This window comes from Oncorhynchus kisutch, linkage group LG3 (genome assembly GCF_002021735.2).
Source record: "Oncorhynchus kisutch isolate 150728-3 linkage group LG3, Okis_V2, whole genome shotgun sequence".
Lineage (NCBI taxonomy): Eukaryota > Metazoa > Chordata > Actinopteri > Salmoniformes > Salmonidae > Oncorhynchus > Oncorhynchus kisutch.
In genome coordinates, this window is record NC_034176.2 from 18602515 (window position 1) to 18623677 (window position 21163).

Sequence of the window (21163 nt, forward strand, 5' to 3'; positions counted from 1 at the left end):
TCCCCGCCACGCCCCCGTGGAGATGCGTCCTCCTACGACCGTGGAGTTCAGATGTACCAGAGCCCCATGTAATAGTGACTGCTTCAATGATAATCATTGCTCGTTAATTTTACGCCTGCAAAGTTTGGTTAATGATGGCTGGATGTTGTATGTCGGCCGAGGAGAAGGATAATCACAGAATCAATCAGGAGATTGACAGGCAGCTGAGACAGGACAAGAAAGACTCGGGCAGTGAACTCAAACTGCTGCTATTAGGTGAGAGCTGTCACATCTGTCAAGAAGTGCACACTGCTTAGTGCATAGCCTAGGGTCCTAGGCTACTTAGGTCAATCCTGGACCACACGTGTAAAATCAGGTGAAGAAGGGAGCAGTAGGGTATCAGAGTGTTGTAGACGTACCAATTTAAAGTTAGAATAATAGTAATATATGTAGTAAAATGACAATACTGTGCAGACTGGGAGCGCATTAGTTTTAATATTATTTTACTTTCATTTGGTGTGTCGTCATAGCGGTCTATGATTTATGCTCAGATTAGTTCAGGTGCAACAAATTTGCGCCTTTTTTCAATGTTGAGTTGAAAGAAATGGATGGCCTCACTTTCAATGTCGACAAAAACTATCTGGGAAGCTTTTAATTACGAGATTCTAGTGGCTTGCGTTGGGCCTTGGCCACAACGAAGTGTTTGTAGTCGCAGGTAACTGGTGTACCGGAGTTATGCTCTCATGCAAAGCCATGCAAATACAGCCGCGAGTTTCATATCAGTTTTGCCTGATCAACTCTCCTCGAAAGTGTGCTCTAAACTCAAACACAAAAGGCTAGCATGAAAAAGGAAAGCTTGGAATGCACATGCCCATGATAACTCGTATTAAAATGTCAAACACTGGATATTTTATGTTTCTACTCCCATAAGGGGATTCCTACGTCTTCACCAGGTAAACACAAAACACGTTATAAAGCCATATATTATCGTTAAGAATACATCCGAATTGATCATGTTTATAACTTGAATATATTTGTTTGCCATATAGCCAACAAGCATAGTTATGCTTTAAGTGAATACCTTGTTCTGTGCTCTCCTGTCCTGTGTGTGCGTGAGAGGCAGCGAAGTGTGTGAGCCACTACAGTTGAAATCAGTTAACAATTCCTGACATTTAGTCCTAGTAAAAATTCCCTGTCATTAGTCAGTTAGGATCACCACTTTATTTTAAGAATGTGAAGTCAGAATAATAGTAGAGAATTATTTCAGCTTCTGCCCACAAATTTTCTATAGGATTGAGGTCAGGGCTTTGTGGTGGTCACTCAAATACCTTGACTTTGTTGTCCTTAAGCCATTTGGCCACAACTTTACAAGCCTGCTTGGTGTCATTGTTCATTTGGAAGACCCATTTGCGACCAAGCTTTAACTTCCTGACAGATGTCTTGAGATGTAGCTTCAATATATTCACATAATTTTCTTTCCTCATGATGCCATCTATTTTGTGAAGTGCACCAGTCCCTCCTGCAGCAAAGCACCGCTACAACGTGATGCTGCCACCCCCGTGCTTCACGGTTGGGATCGTGTTCTTCAGCTTGCAAGCCTCCCCCTTTTCCCTCCAAACAGAACAATGGTCATTATGGCCAAACAGTTCTATTTTTGTTTCATCAGACCAGAGGACATTTCTCCAAAAAGTACATTCTTTGTCCCCATGTGCAGTTGCAAACCATAGTCTGGCTTTTTTATGGCGGTTCTGGAGCAGCTGCGTGGGTCATTGGTGTTTATACTTGCGTACTATTGTTTGTACAGATAAACGTAGTACCTTCAGGCATTTGTAAATTGCTCCCAAGGATGAACCAGACTTGTGGAGGTCTACAATTTTTTTTCTGAGGTCTTGGTAGATTTCTTTTGATTTTCTCATGATATCAAGAGGCACTGAGTTTGAAGGTAGGCCTTGAAATACATCCACAGGTACAAATTTAATTGACTGATGATGTCAATTAGCCTATCAGAAGCTTCTAAAGCCATGACATAATTTTCTGGAATTTTCCAAGCTGTTTAAAGGCACAGTCAACTTAGTGTATGTAAACGTCTGACCCACTGGAATTGTGATACAGTGAATTATAAGTGAAATAATCTGTCTGTAAACAATTGTTGGATATATTACTTGTCATGAACAAAGTAGATGTCCTAACCGACTTGCCAAAACTATAGTTTGTTAACAAAAAATTTGTGGAGTGGTTGAAAAACAAGTTTTAATGACTCCAACCTAAGTGTATGTAAACTTCCGATTTCAACTGTACATGTCTCTAAAGGTATCATTAGACCCGTGACTGGCCACAGTAAAACTCGTGGGAGACATTCAGCACATATTGAAAAGGGTTTCTGGTCCAGATCTACATATGATCACCATGCGTATTGTAACACTTTCATATTGCACAGTCAAGGGGCTATTCTACAGTAACATAATTAAGCTTTGACTCAGTTCTTTCACTTTGAAATGTATGCCAAACAAAAACCATTGATTTCAAAGTGTAACAAACCATACAACTCTATGCACAAGGACAATGTTTTACAATTTCCACAGAAAAATGTACAAAAACTAATTTATTGGAAGAACTGCGCAGATGCAAACTTTCGTAACGAAATTACGGTAAAATCTCCCTCAGGTTTTTATACGACCACCTTTTCCAATACCTGCTCCGAATTAAGGGTCAAAGATGTCTGCAGAAAGAATGGGGTGTCAGCTATGACATGTCACCTTGTACAGTGGAGTAGAGTATAGTTCAGCACAATACACTACATTCTATTCACTGTACTACTGTATCATATTGGACTGTACTCTTCTGTGCTCTACTTACGGTACAATACTGTGGTGTACTTGTACTTTACTGTGCCCTACTCACTGTACTATCTAAACTTGATTGGTTCAGATTTAGTCCTGTCCAGTCTGTCTCTGTCCAGTCTGTCACAATTTTTCAACCCTTGTATTGGTCAACCTGTTGCGTGCTTTTGTGTGTGTTCCCAAACAAGAACCAGTTGTGCTCTGAGGCGACAACAGACACACCGGTCTGATGTTGGTGGGATTTGGAGGATGATGGAGGCAACAGAGGAAAGAGCCTCAGATCCACAAAGTCCCTTCCACCAGATGGCTGATGAGATACGATGGCACGACTGCCATATTGCATCTCCATCCCAAAGCCCTTGCTTGGAAGTGTACTTCGCCAGACTGTCAAGAACCTTGCCCTCATCCAGGCCAAAGTGGCGAGACACGGTAGTGATGACACCATACGCCTTGTTGATCTCTGCATCAGACAGGATGCTCTTGCCAGCATACTTGGGGTCAAACATGTACGCTGCGGCGTGTATGGTCTTCAAGCAGAAGTCTTCACGCTTTTTGATGTATTTCAGAACTGCAGTTTCCTCTGCTTGAAGCAACAGTGAAGTGGGCAGGGCAGTACGGATTTGTCTTACATTTGCAAGCAGAGTCTGAACATCAGACAGAATGGCATTGTCTCCCTCAATCTGTGCAACGGCTACTGCTATAGGTTTCAGGCTGCTTAGCACTTTCTCCCAAAATATATCATCCAGGAGGATCCTCTTGATGGGGCTGTCCATATCGGCAGACTGTGATAAGGCCATTTCTTGGAGACTCCTTCCCCTCCAGGAGACCGTCAAACATGATGACAACACCACCCCAACAGGTGTTGCTGGGCAGCTTCAATGTGGTGCTCTTATTTTTCTCACTTTGCTTGGTGAGGTAGATTGCTGCTATAACTTGATGACCCTTCACATACTTAACTATTTCCTTGGCTCTCTTGTGGAGTGTGTCCTTGAGGAGCAGATTCAATGCATGAGCAGCACAGCCAATGGGTGTGATGTGAAGGTAGGACTCCTCCACTTTAGACCAAGCAGCCTTCATGTTCGCAGCATTGTCTGCCACCAGTGCAAATACCTTCTGTGGTCCAAGGTCATTGATGACTGCCTTCAGCTCATCTGCAATGTAGAGAACGGTGTGTCTGTTGTCCCTTGTGTCTGTGCTCTTGTAGAATACTGTTTGAGGGGTGGAGATGATGTAGTTAATTATTCCTTGCCCACGAACATTCGACCACCCATCAGAGATGATTGCAATACAGTCTGCTTTCTCTATGATTTTCTTAACCACCTGAACTCTGCATCCAGCAAATGAGTAGATAAAGCATGTCTGGTTGGAGGGGTGTATGCTGGGTGAAGAACATTCGGAAATCTCTTCCAATACACATTGCCTGTGAGCATCAGAGGTGAACCAGTTGTATACACAGCTCGAGCAAGACATTCATCAGCCTTTCTCTGACTACGTTCCTCCATTGAGTCAAACAAACTTTGGATTCCAGGAGGACAATGAGCTCTTGCTATCAATAAGGTGTCTGATTCATCATTTTCACCTCGAATAGAACTAGAGGGACTTTTGTCAGACGTTGCTTGTTGTCCTGAGGGAACTTTATGCACTTGGCCAGATGATTTTGCATCTTTGTTGCATTCTTCACATATGATTTGGCACAGTACTTGCAAATGTACACAACTTTTCCTTCTACATTAGCTGCAGTGAAATGTCTCCACACATCAGATAGTGCCCGTGGCATTATCCTGTAAAGGTTAGAATTTTTTTTGTAAAAAAACAACAACATACAATTGCATATACAGATAAATAGTGAAGCAGCTAGATTAACTCCTTTGTAAGATACATTTTTAAAATGCAATTTATGGAAACAGGTGAATTAACACTCCTAAGTTAGCAGACTCAAGCAAGCTAAAACCCAAATGGTAGCAAAAACTAACTAGCAGAAATTGTTAACAAGTTAGAAATGATTTAAACACACTTTGCTGTAGGCTACTATTTACTAGTTAACAAAAAAATGATGTATGTCATATGAAATATATTCACCCCACCCAGTATTGTAATCAAAATGTATCAGAAAGCATGTAGTCCTTGGCTCAGACAGTGTAGTAGTGTGGACTCAATAGCATCTCATTAGTGTGTAAGATCTTGAAAATCAGCTGTACATGTGATGGAAGAACACACTGGGTTGCAATTCCATTGAATTGTGACATATTTTGGTTAAACTATTCCCAAGACCTAGCATTGCCTTATGTGTATCCCACAAAAAAGGTTCACTGTTATAAGCTAACTTTTTTTTGATGAATTTAAGCACAATTCCTAAAACCATGGAAAATGTCCGGAAATTTACCGTACTTTTGTATATATAGTATATCTTAAAGATCTGTGGGTTTCTGGTAATGGAAATACAAGGCACAAGGTAATATTTCTTAAACTTACAGAAGGTAAAGATTTTCTCCAAAACAAAATATATGTGTTGATATTAGTTGGCAGGGGTCTTTACGTCAACATTATTGTGTATTTCTGACCCATTTAAGACTATTTCTGGTATGATGTTTTCTAAGAGCCCTTTTCTATCTGTTTTATCTAGAAATCAAAACCTTTACTTTTTGGGGAAATGGTTGGAAAATGTGTCTATGCCTTAGCTGTCATTTGACACCAAATGTAATATTTTCCTATGAACTTGTTGGTGCTCGATGGAAATTCCCCAAGGTAAGTGAACCATCACTGTTTTACACCAACATCAGCTACAGCCTCCTCATACTTCAGTGAGAGACTATACAGACTCTGTGGCAGGGCTTTGTGTAGGCTACTGTCCTCACACCTCCCAAGAAAGAGGAAGTGTAGGTGTGTGTGTCTGTTCCTGTGGTCAATGTGGCAGGCTGGGTGGTTATGGTAATGTCTAATGCCTACAGCAAAATACTCCTCTGAGTGGGAGAGAGGCCAGCTGGGCAGACATTCAGAGAGACAGACAGACAGAGAAACTGACTGGTGGTGGTAACCACATGGGTAATGGTATGGTAAATCAAATTGTATTGGTCACATACACATGTTTAGCAGATGTTATTGTGGGTGTAGTGAAATGCTTGTGTGTCTAGCTCCTACAGTGCAGTAATATAACAATTTCACATACCCCAACCAGAAGCCATGGATTACAGGCAACATTTCTATGTCACATAATGGCGCTGGAGAAGAAGGCAGATGTTTTATGTGTCCCCAACAAATTGTGTTTTTTTGTTCGTTTAAATGTGTTTTAAAAATATTTTTTTTACATATTATGTTTACTTATTTTGTACATAATGTTGCCCCTACCCTCTCTTCTGACCGAAAATAACTTCTGGACATCAGGACTGCGATTACTCACCACGGACTGGCAGAATCTTTTTTTTCATTTAACGAGTCTGACGAGCCCGACGCGAACGATATACTGCTTTCTCGGGAACAGGCCCAGATCCCAGTGATTTGCGTGAAGAGGAGGTGGATAAAAAGGGGCCAAAGGGCGGGCTGAGAATTTGTAGGTGATCTAATAAACCCCCACTTCCATCCATTTTGCGAGCAAACGTGCAATCTTTAGAGAATAAAATAGATGACCTACGAGCATGATTAAACTACCAACAGGACATTCAAAACTGTAATATCTTATGCTTCACCGAATCGTGGCTGAACAGCTGGCTGGTTATACGCTGTACCGGCAGGATAGAACAACAGCGTCTGGTAAGACAAAGGGTGGGCGGGCTATGTATTTTTGTAAATAACAGCTGGTGCATGACATCTAAGGACATCTTAGGTAGAGTATCTCATGATAAGCTGTAGACCACACTATCTACCTATAGAGTTTTCATCTGTATTTATTTTTCGTAGATGTTTACATACCACCACAGTCAGAGGCTGGCACTAAGACAGCATCGATAGTATAGCTGTATTCCGCCATAAGCAAACAAGAAAATGCTCACCCAGAGGCGGCTATCCAAGTAGCCGGGGAGTGTTCAGTGAAACTTAAATCCGTTTTACCAAATTTCTATCAGCATGTTAAATGTGCAACCAGAGGAAAAAATACTCTGGACCACCTTTACTCCACACACAGAGATGCATACAAAGCTCTCCCTCGCCCTCCATTTGGCAAATCTGACCATAATCCTATCCTCCTGATTCCTGCTTACAAGCATAAATTAAAGCAGGAAACACCAGTAAAGTGATCAATAAAAAAGTGCTCAGATGAAGCAGATACTAAGGACTGTTTTTCTATCACAGACTGGAGTATGTTCTGGGATTCTTCCGATGGCATTGAGGAGTACACCACATCAGTCATTGGCTTCATCAATAAGTGCATCGATGACGTGGTCCCCACAGCAAAGTGTCAATACAGGACTAAGATTGAATCATACTACACTGGCTCTGGCGCTCGTCGGATGTGGCAGGACTTGCAAACCATTACAGACTACAAAGGGAAGCACAACCGAGAGCTGCCCATTGACACGAGCCTACCAGACGAGCTAAACTACTTCTATGCTTGTTTTGAGGCAAAAGGCCCATGAAACCTGCATGAGAGCATCAGCTGTTCCTGAAGACTGTGTGATCACGCTCTCCGCAGCCGATGTGAGTAAGGCCTTTAAACAGGTCCATTCACAAGGCCGCATTGCCAGACGGATTACTGACATTTTCAACCTCTCCCTGTCCAAGTCTGTAATACCAACATGTTTTAATGCCTGTGCCCAAGATCAGGCCTTGATAATGGAGTTGGAGCCGTGCGTGACTACGCAGTCATGGGTGAACAGGGAGTACAGGAGGGGGCTGAGCATGCATCCTTGTGGGGCCCCAGTGTTGAGGATCAGCGAAGTGGATGTGCTGTTTCCTACCTACACCACCTGGGGGCGGCCCGTCAGGAAGTCCAGGACCCAGTTGCACAGGGCAGGGTTCAGACCCAGGGCCTCGAGCTTGATGATGAGCTTGGAGGGTACTATGGTGTTGAATGCTGAGCTATAGTCAATGAACAGCATTCTTACACAGTTATTCCTCTTGTGAAGCCCATTTTTAAGGCATTTGTGACCATCATATGCATATCTGTATTCCCAGTTGTGAAATCTACAGATTAGGGCCTAATTAATGAATTTAAATTGACTGATTTCCTTATATGAACTGCAACTCAGTAAAATATTTGAAATTGTTGCATGTTGTGTTTATACTTTTTGTTCAGTGTGTGTGTGTGTGTGTATATAAATAGGTCATTCATATTATCTTTCAGGTGTGAAGGTCCTAATGAATGGATTTAAGTTTGTATATTACAAAACATGTATAGAACTCATTGTATTTATTTGGAAAACTACATGCACATTCTAATCTCAATTGCAAATGGATGGATCAACCAATCTTCAGTAAAGCGTTTAAAACATAAATAAATAGAACATTTATATTGTATCTCTATGGCTTATTAGGTCATGAGGGTAAGTGCAAACTCCAGGTCCCTCTCTGACTGCTTTGGTCAGTTATACATGCTAACTCTCTCTTTGATTGGTCAACTTAATATTCACAAGTGCCTATGGCCTCTGATTGGTCATTGTCAGGCACAAGTCCCTGCCCATTATGTCTTCTGGATGGATCTGTGTGGGGTGGTGGCTATTTGAGTACACACTTTCATGTTTTTCTCATTAGAATATTGACTGGCTAGTTTTTGAAAGTAACATTCATTCAATATGTTTTAAAGCCTATGTACATATGTCTGCAAATATAGTTTCCTTAGCAACAACTCATTTATTTGGTTTTAGTCTCTTGGAAACCCCCTAGAGCTCAACACATAAAGCACACTGTCCAATTAACTTGAAGAAGCATTTTCGAAGTCCACTTCCATTGTCTTCCAAGGGTAGCTGAAAATGAATGGCTGGAAGGAGGGTGTGTGTTTCAGTGAGGTGCATTGGAGTTTATTTAAGTCTTCATAGCAGACTAAAGACAGAGGAGACCCAGCAACAGAGAAACTGTGTTCTGTACCTGTTGGGGTCTGGTGTTTGTTGGCAACAATTATCCATGCTGACATGTTTAAATCCTGAGTGGCTCCAGGAATTGTGAATAAATGGTGGCCAGGAATGAGCCTGTCTGTCTTCCTCTCAGAAACAACGCAAAAAAGATTGCTGACCAACCTGGTATCGGAGCATTTCGTATCATGTACGTAAATCCGAGACAGTCCATTTAGTTTGATATGTTACTATATTACGTGTAGTATATGAGACCAGGCTGAGCTGACCCCCTCTTTAAAACAGCACACTTCTTAGGAACAGCCTCACTCTTCATCTATTTTTCACCTCGCCTATCCCGGTGATTTCCTCTGAACTAACAATCTGGTGGGTCATTTGATTTTTAAAATGTATTTAACCTTTATTTAACTAGGCAAGTCAGTTAATAAATTCTTATTTACAATGACGGCCTACCCCGGCCAAACCCTCCCCTAACAACTCTGGGCCAATAGTGCGCCGCCCTATGCTACCCTACCAAGCAAAAAGGCAGTGACTGCACATAGCGTGGAACTGAGAGAAATGGCTTTTATTTACCTTGGTTTCACAGTAACTTTATGCAGTTACTGCTAACATGACCCCCATTTTCTCCAAAACACAATAAGAGGCAGGATACTTGTCCACATAATTAAGCATGTATTTAATGTATAAAAAAATGCCATTAACTCATTTTCAACCAAATTAGCAGTTACTGCCTTTTTGCTTGGTAGGGCAGTATGGGACTCCAGATCACGGCCGGTTGAGATACAGCCCGGGACTGACAGCTCTAGCACTGAGATGCAGTGCCTTAGACCGCTGCGCCCCGCTGCGCCCCACCTCAAAAATCACAAGAAACAGGATTGACACCCACCATCTCAAATTGTGCTGAAATTGTTTCTGTAGTTATAAACAAATTAGATTATCATTCCTGAAACATTATTTTGTTGAAATGTAATTTGATCTCTGAGAAATTTGGCAAATTAATTGCACCCAAATTGGCCATTTTAATTAATAGGATTCATATAATCTTCAATAAATATAGTACCCAACATCCGATTTAGACCATAATTCTTCCTAACAATGAGTAAGACGAGGAATCTAATAAAATGATCAAAAGCCACCCATGTACCCCCCCCCCCCCCTACTTGCTGCTGTTCCTGCTACTGCCACACCTTTTTATCCATTGTGATGGTCTCTTGTGTTTATTAAAGGAATCACAATGTTTCCTTTGCAACTTTGGGTAGAAAACCAATAGCTTTTTCTCATGATAAAATAAATAGTGTGGTCACACAATTCAAGCCAGTCCTCCATGAAAGCAATTCAGTTTGTCCACTTAGGCTTAATATGTGTCCAGGAAAAAGCTCCCGCTCAGCCCAGTCCAAGTTCTTCTCTGTCCTGGGACCCCAATGGTGGAACCAGCTTCCCCCTGAAGCTAGGTCAGCAGAGTCCCTGCCCATCTTCCTAAAATATCTGTAACCCGGGGCCTCCCGGGTGGCGCAGTGGTTAAGGGTGCTGTACCGCAACGCCAGCTGTGCTGCCAGTGACTCTGGGTTTGCACCCAGGCTCTGCCGTGACCGTGGAAGTCCGTGGGGCGACGCACAATTGGCCTAGCGTCGTCTGGGTTAGGGAGGGCCTTACCGGTAGGGATATCCTTGTCTCATCGCGCACCAGCAACTCCTGTGGCGGGCGCGCTAACCAAGGTTGCCAGGTGCACGGTGTTTCCTTCGACACATTGGTGCGGCTGGCTTCCGGGTTGGATGCGTGCTGTGTTAAGAAGCAGCGCGGCTTGGTTGGGTTGTGTATCGGAGAACGCATGACTTTCAACCTTCGTCTCTCCCGAGCCCGTACGGGAGTTGTTGCGATGAGACAAGATAGTAGCTGGATTGGATACCACGAAAAAGGGGGTAATTTTTAAAATGTATTTATTCTGAAACCCTTCATACAGTATCTTAAATAATACCCCCCCCCCCCCCCCCCATAAAACCCTTTTTGTGATCTAACTCACACTTTCTTTCCACGTTTGCTGATTGCTACTATTTTGAGTAAAAATGTACACTGTGATATGTGGTTGTCCCACTTAGTTGTAAATCGCTCTGGATAAGAACATCTGCTAAATGAAAAATATATAAAAAAAGAATTGCACCATAGAGCTGCCAGTTGCTGGACTATTCAAAGAGTTGGGTTGACGTATTAGGCTTCTAAGAGAAGGACAAATGTAATTGCTTTCATGGAGGACTGGCTTGACAACCCAATTTACTTTCATCATGAGCAAAAGCTATTGGTTTTGTACCCAAAGCTGCAAAGAAAATGTTGTGATCAATTTAATAAATGTATGAAAGGGTGTGGCAGTAGCAGGAACAGTGGCATCTAGTGGACAAAACCTAGTATTTCCACACTAATTTATGCTAAATAATGCTAACCACTTCAATTGCACATTTTTCTAAACAGGGGAAAACAACATGACCAAATTCACAGATAATACATTACAAAGGATGAAGAAGCAAAACTCCAAACCGCACCTCCATACTACTTGTCAGACATAGAGAACTGATACTGGTTTGTTGGGTGGGATGTGGGGGGTCCGTGGGTGGCTTTTAACTAATTTATTGGATTCCTCATGTCTTACTCAATGGAACGAAGACGTTTGGTCCAAATCAGATGTTGGGTCCTATATTTGCTTATATTTGGCTCCCGAGTGGCGCAGCAGTCTAAGGCACTGCATCTCAGTGCTAGGGGTGTCACTACAGACCCCCTGGTTTGAATCCAGGCTGTATCACAACCAGCAGTGATTGGGAGTCCCATAGGACGGAGCACAATTGGCCCAGTGTTGTCCGGGTTTGGCCGGTGTAGGCCGTCATTGTAAATAAGAATTTGTTCTTAACTGACTTGTCTAGTTAAAAAATATATAGATATATTCTGGTAGTCACTCCCTGTTTCAGTAAAAAATTTAAATAAATTGTGCCCATAACAGACAGGTCCTGTTATGGTGGTAGAGGTACATTTAGGTTCTGTTGAGGAACCTTGTCAAGGATCTCTCCAGGATCATTATCTAGAGCTCACATCACAATAGTTATTGTATCCATAGAGATGTTGTTCTTGGTCACTGACCAGGCCAAGAAATCTAAGGAGCTGGCAGGAGCAGCTGGGAAAGGAGATTGAGAATGTGTGTGTGTCTAAATGTGAATAGGGCTGTAATAGGTGATTTTGGTTTGTTGGTCCAGATGCTATCCTTGTCTGGATATAGTGCCTCGCACTTCTTCAATTACCCATGTATTCCTTCCTTCCCCATCCTCAACTCACCCCTCTCCCCTTTTACCAGGTGCTGGAGAGAGTGGGAAGAGCACCTTCATTAAACAGATGAGAATCATCCATGGCGCCGGCTACTCAGAGGAGGACAAGCGAGGCTTCACCAAGCTGGTGTACCACAACATCTTTACTGCCATGCAGTCCATGATTCACGCCATGGAGACCCTCAACATCCCCTTCTTGGAGGCCCAGAATAAGGCAAGAATCCCAGCCACATCACACCTCAGGTCTGCTTCCGCACCAGCTGATCACGGAGCCAAGGACTTTTCCAAAAATAAACTCTATTTTAGTTTTAATTTGTGAAGAGGTTTAAAGCATTTTGCGTTGCGTGCCCTAATGAACACCCCAACCATCTTGTTGTTTGCTCCCTCCCTCCCAGGGCTATGCCAGCATGTTGAGTGAGGTGGAGGTGGACATGGTGAATGATCTGGAGAGAGGCCATGTGGATGCCATCAGGAGCCTGTGGAGGGACGGTGGAGTACAGGAGTGTTATGCCCGCCGCAGGGAGTACCAGCTATCTGACGCCGCCAAATAGTGAGTAGACATAAGTCATAGGGCAGGAGTTGCTCTTAACCTGATAATGATCAGGAAAAAAACACAGGCCCTGGTTATGGGCTATAACTAGGGCCTGGAGTTTTCCTGGTCAGGTAACAAAGACCACATCTCTATTGACAAAAGTAATTACACTATAACGTAAGACTGCAAAGCCATTCAAACCTTAATTAAAGATTAAATCTGTGCTGCTGCAAATGTTTCCCCCTGCATGTCCTGGTAGAGAACTAAATCAATCTTCACACTGGAATGTAAATTTGCTGCCAGCATGCTGTTATTACATGGACAATGTTAAGACTCTAGCTGAGTCTTTCAAATGACACTCTTTTGGGGGCATATACTGTACCAGTCTGAAGTTTTTAATTCATTGTTTGTAGTATTGTTGTTCATTTTTTTCTTCTTTTGGTGATCACACAATTCCCATAAACATATTCTCTTTATGCTATGTTGTTCAGTTATCTGAGTGACCTGGACCGGATCGCAAAGGCCTCCTACCTTCCCACTGAGCAGGACATCCTGAGGGTCCGAGTGCCGACCACGGGAATCATCGAGTACCACTTTGACATGGAAGAAGTCATCTTCAGGTGAGGGGAAACTTTGGTTCTGTTAATGATGCTCCTTCTCCAATCTCAACTGAGCACATGTTTTGAGGAAACACTATTACCAACAAGCAACGCTCCTAACATTGGCTTGATGTGACAGGATGGTGGATGTGGGGGGTCAGAGATCAGAGAGGAGGAAGTGGATCCACTGCTTTGAGAACATCACGTCCATCATCTTCTTGGCCGCGCTCAGTGAATACGACCAGGTGCTGGCTGAATGTGACCAGGTGAGCTCCCCGTCAGTCAGAGCACAGTGTTCAGGCACTGGACATATTTTACTGATACACCTGTGGGCCACATCCATGGGCAAACATGCTGTTGTGTAAAATTGGTAAGTAAAAGTCAATTGTATCTCACACATTATGTGAGATTATAAACTGGGTGGTTTGAGTCTTGGGTTCTGATTGGCTGAAAGCCATGGTATATCAGACCGAATACCACAGGAATGACAAAACATGTAGTTATACTGCTCGAAGTTGAAAAGTTTAAAACAGTTTAAAATAGCAATAAGGCTCCTCGGGGGTTTGTGATACACACCATGGCTGAGGGTATATTGGCCATATACCACGCCTCCTCTGGCCTTATGGCTTAAGTATGGGCTTTCATATCCGCTTACTATACATGCATTGTCTCTCCCCTAGAACTGTATGGAGGAGAGCAAAGCACTCTTTAAGACCATCATCACATACCCCTGGTTCCATCAATGTTCTGTCATCCTATTCCTTAACAAGACCGACATCCTAGAGGAGAAGATCACGCGCTCCCACCTTGTCAACTACTTCCCAGAATACACTGGTAAGCTCTAGTAGTGTTTGTGTGACCGCTATTCTTATCAGTATAGTAAGAGAACACACACGACCAACCAGGTATCAAACCCAGATGGCCACATGACTCAATGCCATGTTAGCCCACTGAGCTAAAGCCTAGGCATTCGTGGTGGGAGCTAACACAGGTTTTCAGGTCTCAAGCAAGGTTACTCATCACAAGAGGGCAGTTCACCGAAAAACCTCCGCTACGCATGCACACGCAATAACTAAAGCTGTTGTTTCCAGGGCCGCAGAATGACCCTAAAGCAGCCAGGGAGTTCATCCTGAAGATGTACCAGGAGCAGAACCTAGACAGACAGACTGTTTACTCCCACTTCACCTGTGCCACTGATACAGAGAACATCCGCTTTGTCTTTGCTGCTATCAGAGAGACCATCGTCAAAAATCACCTCAAGGACTTCGCCATTATTTAGAGGAGAGCCAAGGCTCCTGTGAGGTTAAGAGACATCTAGCCTGGTCCCAGATCTGTAGCATGTGCTCTAGACAACTCCTCTAACTGTCATTGACATGAGTTGGTTAAAGCACATACAGATCTAGGATCAGGCTAAGAGACTTGAGAGTATATGTATAAGGTTGGAACGTTAGATTGATGCGGTAGAAGAAAATGCTTTGACTGCTAGATTTGTAGCATGGGTTGGAACCGGTTCAGGGAACAGAACCGAAAACCGGACAATAAAATTTTTCAAGGAACAGAAACAGAACTGGGAATGAAAGTGATCCATACTGTTCCGGAACAGAACCGTTATTTGAAAAGCATGGGAATCAGTTAATAACGTTATTTTACGTTCCAGGCATTTTTGTTCTAGTCTCACAAAACACAACAATGCGCCTATGCAAAGCCCTCACTCTGTCACTCAGAAACGTTTTCCAGTGTTTGCCTGCAAGCTGAGAATCTTTGCCAGTGTGGGTGCGTGCTTAGGCTACCTGCCCCTCCCCCATCAGAAGCATAGGATTCTGTACTGATGTTACAAACATGATTCAGAAGATGTGGAGAGACATTTTTAATTAGCTAGAGAAGAATGGATTAACTTTTTATATGCTAGTTAAGGATGCCATGTGCATTGTTGTAACGTTTCACGTAGGATTTATTAACTATAAAAAGTGTTTCATTCTGCACACTCAAGCTTGTTAGCTAGCTCAAAAGACATTCAAAGTTCCTCCATAGAAGCCGCTCCTCCTAGGTATAATTCTGTGGACCTAATTCAGATAATGCATGTCATAACAAGATGCCCAGTGCTTCAAACCTCCTCCTCAACACTCTCTCTTCCCAGAGACCCTCAGTTGCATCTTGGTCCATAGGCTACACTTATCTGTCAATCGCGCATGTAAACAACTAGCTTGCCTGCTCTATCTGCACTGTTTGTTGAAGTAATTTAATTAGACTTGTACATACAAAACTGTTGATTTCACAGATTTAAAAAAGGAACAGAAAGGAATGATATAAACCGGTACTTTTTTGTGATTCGAACTAGTTCAGAACTTTATTTTGCTGTTCGGAACAGTAGAATGGAACAAAAAAAAGTGTTGTTCTGTTCAGAACGAAACGATTGGGAAATAATTTTGGTTCCAACATGATTTGTAATGCTGTTTTTCTGTCCAGAGTGCTTTTGTTAGGTTGAGCATCTATACCATTTGGAAATGGTATCTGAATAAAAACCATCAGATCACTAAAGAGAGAATCTCCTGTACATATATTTTTGAAACAAAGAAAAGTCTACTCACTGTGACGAGGATGCCAAAGTATTTTTTTAACGTAAAATATATTTTTCTTGTATCGTCTTTGTCGTTCTTTGAAATGGATGACTTGAATTGATTTATCTTGTATAGAGGAAGGAGTTAAGTATAGCACCTTTTGATTTACAAAAAAAAATAACAGTAAAACTATGATCTATCTACAGGTTTGGGGAGTAACTGATTACAATTTTGGACAGGTAACTACAAAAACGAACTGTAATCAGTTACGTTAACAGCTAAAATAATGTAATCAGATTAGATACTTTTGAAAAACTAAGACTACTTCTTGGATTACCTAAAAATGTAAGAGGTGCAAGATTAAGTTTGTTCCACCTGAGCGAGCCTTACCACAAGTCAGAGACCACTATGACACACCAAATGCATTTGATGGATACTTTTTGTCTTCTTCTAATGACTTTTAAGGGGACAATAATTCAAAAGTATCTGAAAGTAATCAGATTATGTTACTGAGTTTGGGTAGTCCATAACTTAAAAAACGGATTACAATTTTGGACAGGTAACTAATAACTGTAATGGATAACATTTAGAAAGCAACCTACCTAACCCTGTCTAACACTCCTCAGTGAGCACTAGTGTGATGAGAGTGCAAGTGGAATTGTGAATTCATTATTTGGCCAAGTCTTTTACTTGTTTAAATGTGAGAAAAGCAACACTTGGCTGAATAAAATGCAAATTGTTTTGGTTTTCATACAGATACTGTATTTATATATTATTTCAATACATCACCATATATCTAAACAGTGAAGCAAGCGTGCATGTTTTAGCCAAGTAATCTGTCAAAAGTGCCTTGCGAGAGGAATAACATAGGGACATTTACCTGAGACTTTAATTCATTTAGGGGCAAATCCTTCCACTTAATTAAAATTTTTAGCAGTGAGGATTCACCCCTAAGTGTATATGTATTCTAACAATAACAGATTTTTGGTCATGAAAGAATTCTGTTCATAAATTGTTGTGACTATTTTCTTATTCATTATGTGCATGTTATTTTCTACATTGTTTCTTTCAAAAATAAATTCAAGATACATTTGTTACATTTCAATAAATTGTTACAGTAGTTAAATGTAGACTTTTATTTATTAATGTACTGCATTCTTGAGGGAGCTAGCACATAAACATTTCATACCTGCCTTAAACTGTGCCAAATAAAATTGTATTTGATGTAAAATCTTTATTGGTGCGTGTCAGTAAAAAAAATGTCAAGCAGAACTGGGGGATAGACATATACAGTGCCTATAGATCTACACCACCTTGAATTTTTTTTTCACATTTTGTTGAGTTGAAGTGTGACAGATATAGATTTATTTGTAAAAAAAAAAAGTTATTGATCTACACACAATACCCCATAATGAAAAACCCCCACAAAAAAACATGTTTTTACAAATGTTTGCAAATGTATTAAAAAGAAAAAACAGATACCATATTTACATAACTATTCAGACCCTTTGCAATGAGACTCAAAATTGAGCTCCGGTGCATCCTATTTCCATTGATCATCCTTGGGATGTTTCTACAACAAGCAAAGCTGTCAAGGCAAGGATTGGCTACTTTGAAGAATATGAAATATAAAATATATTTTGATTTGTTTAACAATTTAGTGTTTACTACATGATTCCGTATGTATTATTTCATAGTTTTGATGTCTTCACTATTATTCTACAATGTAGAAAATAGTAAAAAAAAGTTGTGTCCAAACTTTTGACTGGTACTGTATTTATATTTTAAAATCTCTCTTGTCGTTAATGGCACTGCATACCTGCTGCATAAAAAACATGAAAATTGCCAATGAGGAGACACAAGCCCACCCATAGATTTTAAAGGACCTGGCTGCGAATCCAGAGTTTCTGCCCCCACCCCTCTGGAAACCTATTTCTCAAAAGCTCCAGATCACATTCTGTGCATGTGTTATTTTACGCACACATGTTTTCTACGTAGCTGCTGCTCACTCCACCTCCCTCACTTTACACACCGTCTTCTGAACCATGATGTAGCCGGATATTCCTGAACAGCTGCAACTAAAACCCTTCAGCGATTTGAACAAACATTCAAGGCCATTATGAAGGCTACAAGCTTCTCCATCTGTTGTAATGGATAATGCAGTCACACAAGCAGGACGCAGTCCCTACACATTGACTTGGGGCAAAAACGATCTGCGTTTTGGTGATGTGGTTGCTGCCATATCGTTGCCACTAGCGCCAGCACCTTCCAAACTTGGTCCTCAGGACTACACAGCTGATTGAAATGATCAAAGCTTGATGATTAGTTGATTATTTGAATCAGCTGTGTAGTGTTAGGGCAAAAACCAAAACGTGCACAGAGTTTGGAAAACCCTGCACAGCAAACCCAGTTGCTGAAAAATAACTACTACTTAGACTGCCTGTCTGACTCCTGCTTAGCCAAGGTTTGCAATTCTGATTTAAAAAATAACATTAAATCGCCAATAAGACTGCGTGTCTTGCTTGTGCTTGATATGGCGCCGATAGACACGGCAGCTCGACAACTGTGCCATCTCCTCATTGGTTATACCCACGTGGGTGATTGAAAGACTAAATGTTTTGCCGGTTGTCATGGTAATACTATGAACGTGTAGATGCCAATCACCATATAAGTGTCATTGGTTCAGAGTTTGTTTTGATATTTTAACCTGTGTCATGATCGCGTTTGGTGTAGGGGGACAAAATACAATTATGCACGATGGCGCACACGCGCAGCCGGTTTGGGCTCCGTGTAAAGCCCTGCATCGCAGTGCTAGAGGCGTCACTACAGATTTGGGTTTGATCCCGGGCTGTGTCGCAGCCGACCTGGAGAACCATGAGGCGGCACACAATTGTCCGGGTTAGGGAAGGGTCTGGCCGGCTGGGATGTCTTTGTCCCATCGCGCTCTAGCAACTCCTGTGGCGGGCCGGGTGCCTGCACGCTGACATGGTTGCCACTTGGCCGTGTTTACTCCGACACATTGGTGCGGCTGGCTTCATGGTTAAGCGAGCAGTGTGGCTTGGCAGGGTCGTGTTTCGGAGGACACATGGCTCTCGACCTTCGCCTCTCCCGAGTCTGTAGGGGAGTTGCAGCGATGGGACGAGACTAACTACCGATTGGGGAGAAAAGGGAGTGAAAAGTAATGTGGAAGGACCACCAGAGGGCAGGCTGGGCTCATAGATAGTAGCCCAACAAGGCATGGGAGACAAGGTAACCAGAGGCAATTAAGCACAGCTGACGGTACTAATGACATACTCTCCTTCCCCTATAAGAGAGAGAATGGAACCAGCAGAGAGGGAGGGGGGAAAACTATCTCTGGAAGATGGCCACCGAGAGAGAGAGCTATCCAGGAAGAACCACTAAGACGGTGACAATCCCGTGACTTTTTGTTGTAGTTTAAAGATAAGCCTATTGTGTTCCTGTTTCATCTGGAGAAGATGTATGTTTTTCCTTGGAAGATTTTCATTGATTATGTTGGAGTGTTTGTGTTGACCAAATGCCCTCAATAGAGAACTGTGTTCAATCAAGAAAACCTACTCCTGACTCGTTTATTCCACCTTCCCGCTTTAGAGTGACGCCCAATTACTTGGTCCGCTCACAGTAAAGAAAAAATAGAAAACAACTTTGTATGACCATGTTGATCATGTCTTTTGTGTAGGCTATAACATGTAAATAGCTACATGTAGCCTAACCCCCCCTCCTGATAAAATAACAAGAAATCATGCTTAATAGCCTACTGAGGGTTGGAATGCAGTAGTTGGAACATGCGGCATGGACAGCAGCTACGTAAAAAAATCCAACATGCGCAGAACATTTTACCAGCACTTGCACTTGACCCTGGCATGGCACCGACTACCATACCCTGTTCAAAGGCACTTAAATCTTTTGTCACGCCATTTCACCCTCTGAATGGCACACATACACAATCAATGTCTCAAGGCTTAAAAATCCTTATTTAATCTGTCTCCTCCCCTTCATCTACACTGATTGAAGTGGATTTAACAAGTTACATCAATAAGGGATCATACATTTCACCTGGATTCACCTGGTCAGTCTATGTCATGGAAAGAGCAGGTGTTCTTAATGTTTTGTACACTCAGTATACACATCCACACACTCCACTGAAATTAATGTAGAGCAGATTAACATAAAAAAATGCATGCAGAATTGTGTAGAAAAACAACAGTGATTTAGGAAGAGGTGGAATGGAATAGGGTGAGTCTTGGAACAGAATCATTAGCATCTTGGACTGGACTCTGCTAACAAGCTGATTTTACAAAAAGTTTAAATGCTTTTCCCCCTCCTATGTCAACAGTAAGATAATTGTTTAACATAGACACATCAAGGCAGTTAAAAACAGTGCTCTGAGTTCCACAATGATTTGGCCACAATATCTTTACAAGCACGTCATTCAGTAACTGTCAAACAAATTGTAGTGTGATGACAGAGCTCCATTAGGAAAGTCCCTCAGGCACCTACTTCTTCAAAGAAAATCTAAAAAACAAACATATTTAGGAAAGGGAGACATTTCTGGCACATAATTGTGTACAATCATAGCAGTGACATTGACACACATACAAACACATTGTTTTACAGACACACGGACTGCAACCTGACATGACTTGCCTTCTGATAGAGAAACGCACACAGAATGACCCTAAAGCAACCAGGGAGTTCATCCTGAATATGTACCAGGAGCAGAACCTAGACAGAGAGACTGTTTACTCCCACTTCACCTGTGCCAACGACACAGAGAACATCAGCGAGTAGTTTACTGCCTTCGAATACTCCCACCCGCAGCCTCTTCTACAACCGCTGGCAGACCAAACTGGCTTAAGGAAGTGCAAGGAGATATTTCTGCCACATGGCTGTGTACAACCGGAGCAGTGATAGTGTTAGCTAGTGCAGCCTGTGTGTCTGCAAGATGTCCAGACAGTCCGTGTGTGTGTGTGTGTCTGTGTCTGTGTATGAGTGTCTGTGTGAATGAAAGAGCAAGTCTAACCTGGGGGTGAGTAGGTAGTATACTGACAGAGGCACACCCTACCCTTGCGCGCACACACACACACACTATCAGTCAACGTTGTACTTTTGCCATGTCTCAGTGCTGGTTGGTGGCCCTATTGGAGTAACCAGTCAGTACTTGTGTAGACTCTCCCTGGCATCCTCCAGCTTGGTAAGAACCCACTGTAGATAAACAAAACCACACATTTCAACACTAAACCATAGAATTACAGTTTGGTGTTATTTGCTGAAAAATATTGTTTGGTGTGTGCAATGACAGCAAAAAATGGCAGCGGTTTATGTTATGCTAA

The 21163-nt window shown here is 42.1% G+C and overlaps 2 protein-coding genes across 9 annotated transcripts in view; one reads left to right on the top strand and one right to left on the bottom strand.

Moving 5' to 3' along the window:
• On the top strand, positions 1 to 17043 carry LOC109876583 (guanine nucleotide-binding protein subunit alpha-14-like). Of its 2 annotated transcripts, none has more exons than XM_020468990.2 (7): positions 1 to 255; positions 12153 to 12337; positions 12519 to 12673; positions 13147 to 13275; positions 13394 to 13520; positions 13935 to 14088; positions 14346 to 17043. In XM_020468990.2, exons 1-7 carry the CDS (start codon positions 132 to 134, stop codon positions 14531 to 14533), a joined length of 1062 nt encoding a protein of 353 aa, XP_020324579.1. In that variant the 5' UTR covers positions 1 to 131; the 3' UTR covers positions 14534 to 17043. The 2 variants fall into 2 exon arrangements, with proteins under 2 accessions (XP_020324579.1, XP_020324586.1); XM_020468997.2 differs by lacking the exon at positions 1 to 255 and adding an exon at positions 353 to 932 and having other exon boundaries at positions 14346 to 16939.
• Positions 16934 to 21163, bottom strand: part of LOC109876601 (vacuolar protein sorting-associated protein 13A) — a 73721-nt gene continuing 69491 nt past the window's right edge. For 4 of the 7 annotated variants that reach the window (XR_004208225.1, XR_004208224.1, XR_004208226.1 and 1 more), the window contains one exon: positions 16934 to 21035. Coding sequence is in view for 3 of the 7 variants with exons in the window: in XM_020469007.2 (XP_020324596.2) it covers positions 20985 to 21035 (51 nt within the window). In the remaining 4 variants the exon portion in view is untranslated. The remainder of the gene's footprint in view (positions 21036 to 21163) is intronic. The other 3 variants (XM_020469007.2, XM_031818317.1, XM_031818324.1) reach the window with 1 other exon arrangement.

Excerpts from the sequence above, each read along its gene's own strand:
- LOC109876583 (XM_020468990.2), top strand. The coding sequence starts at position 132 with ATGATGGCTGGATGTTGTATGTCGGCCGAGGAGAAGGATAATCACAGA. Across the intron at positions 12,674-13,146 it reads CTATCTGACGCCGCCAAATA|TTATCTGAGTGACCTGGACC; the intron begins GTGAGTAGACAT and ends TATGTTGTTCAG. Across the intron at positions 13,521-13,934 it reads TGCTGGCTGAATGTGACCAG|AACTGTATGGAGGAGAGCAA; the intron begins GTGAGCTCCCCG and ends TCTCTCCCCTAG.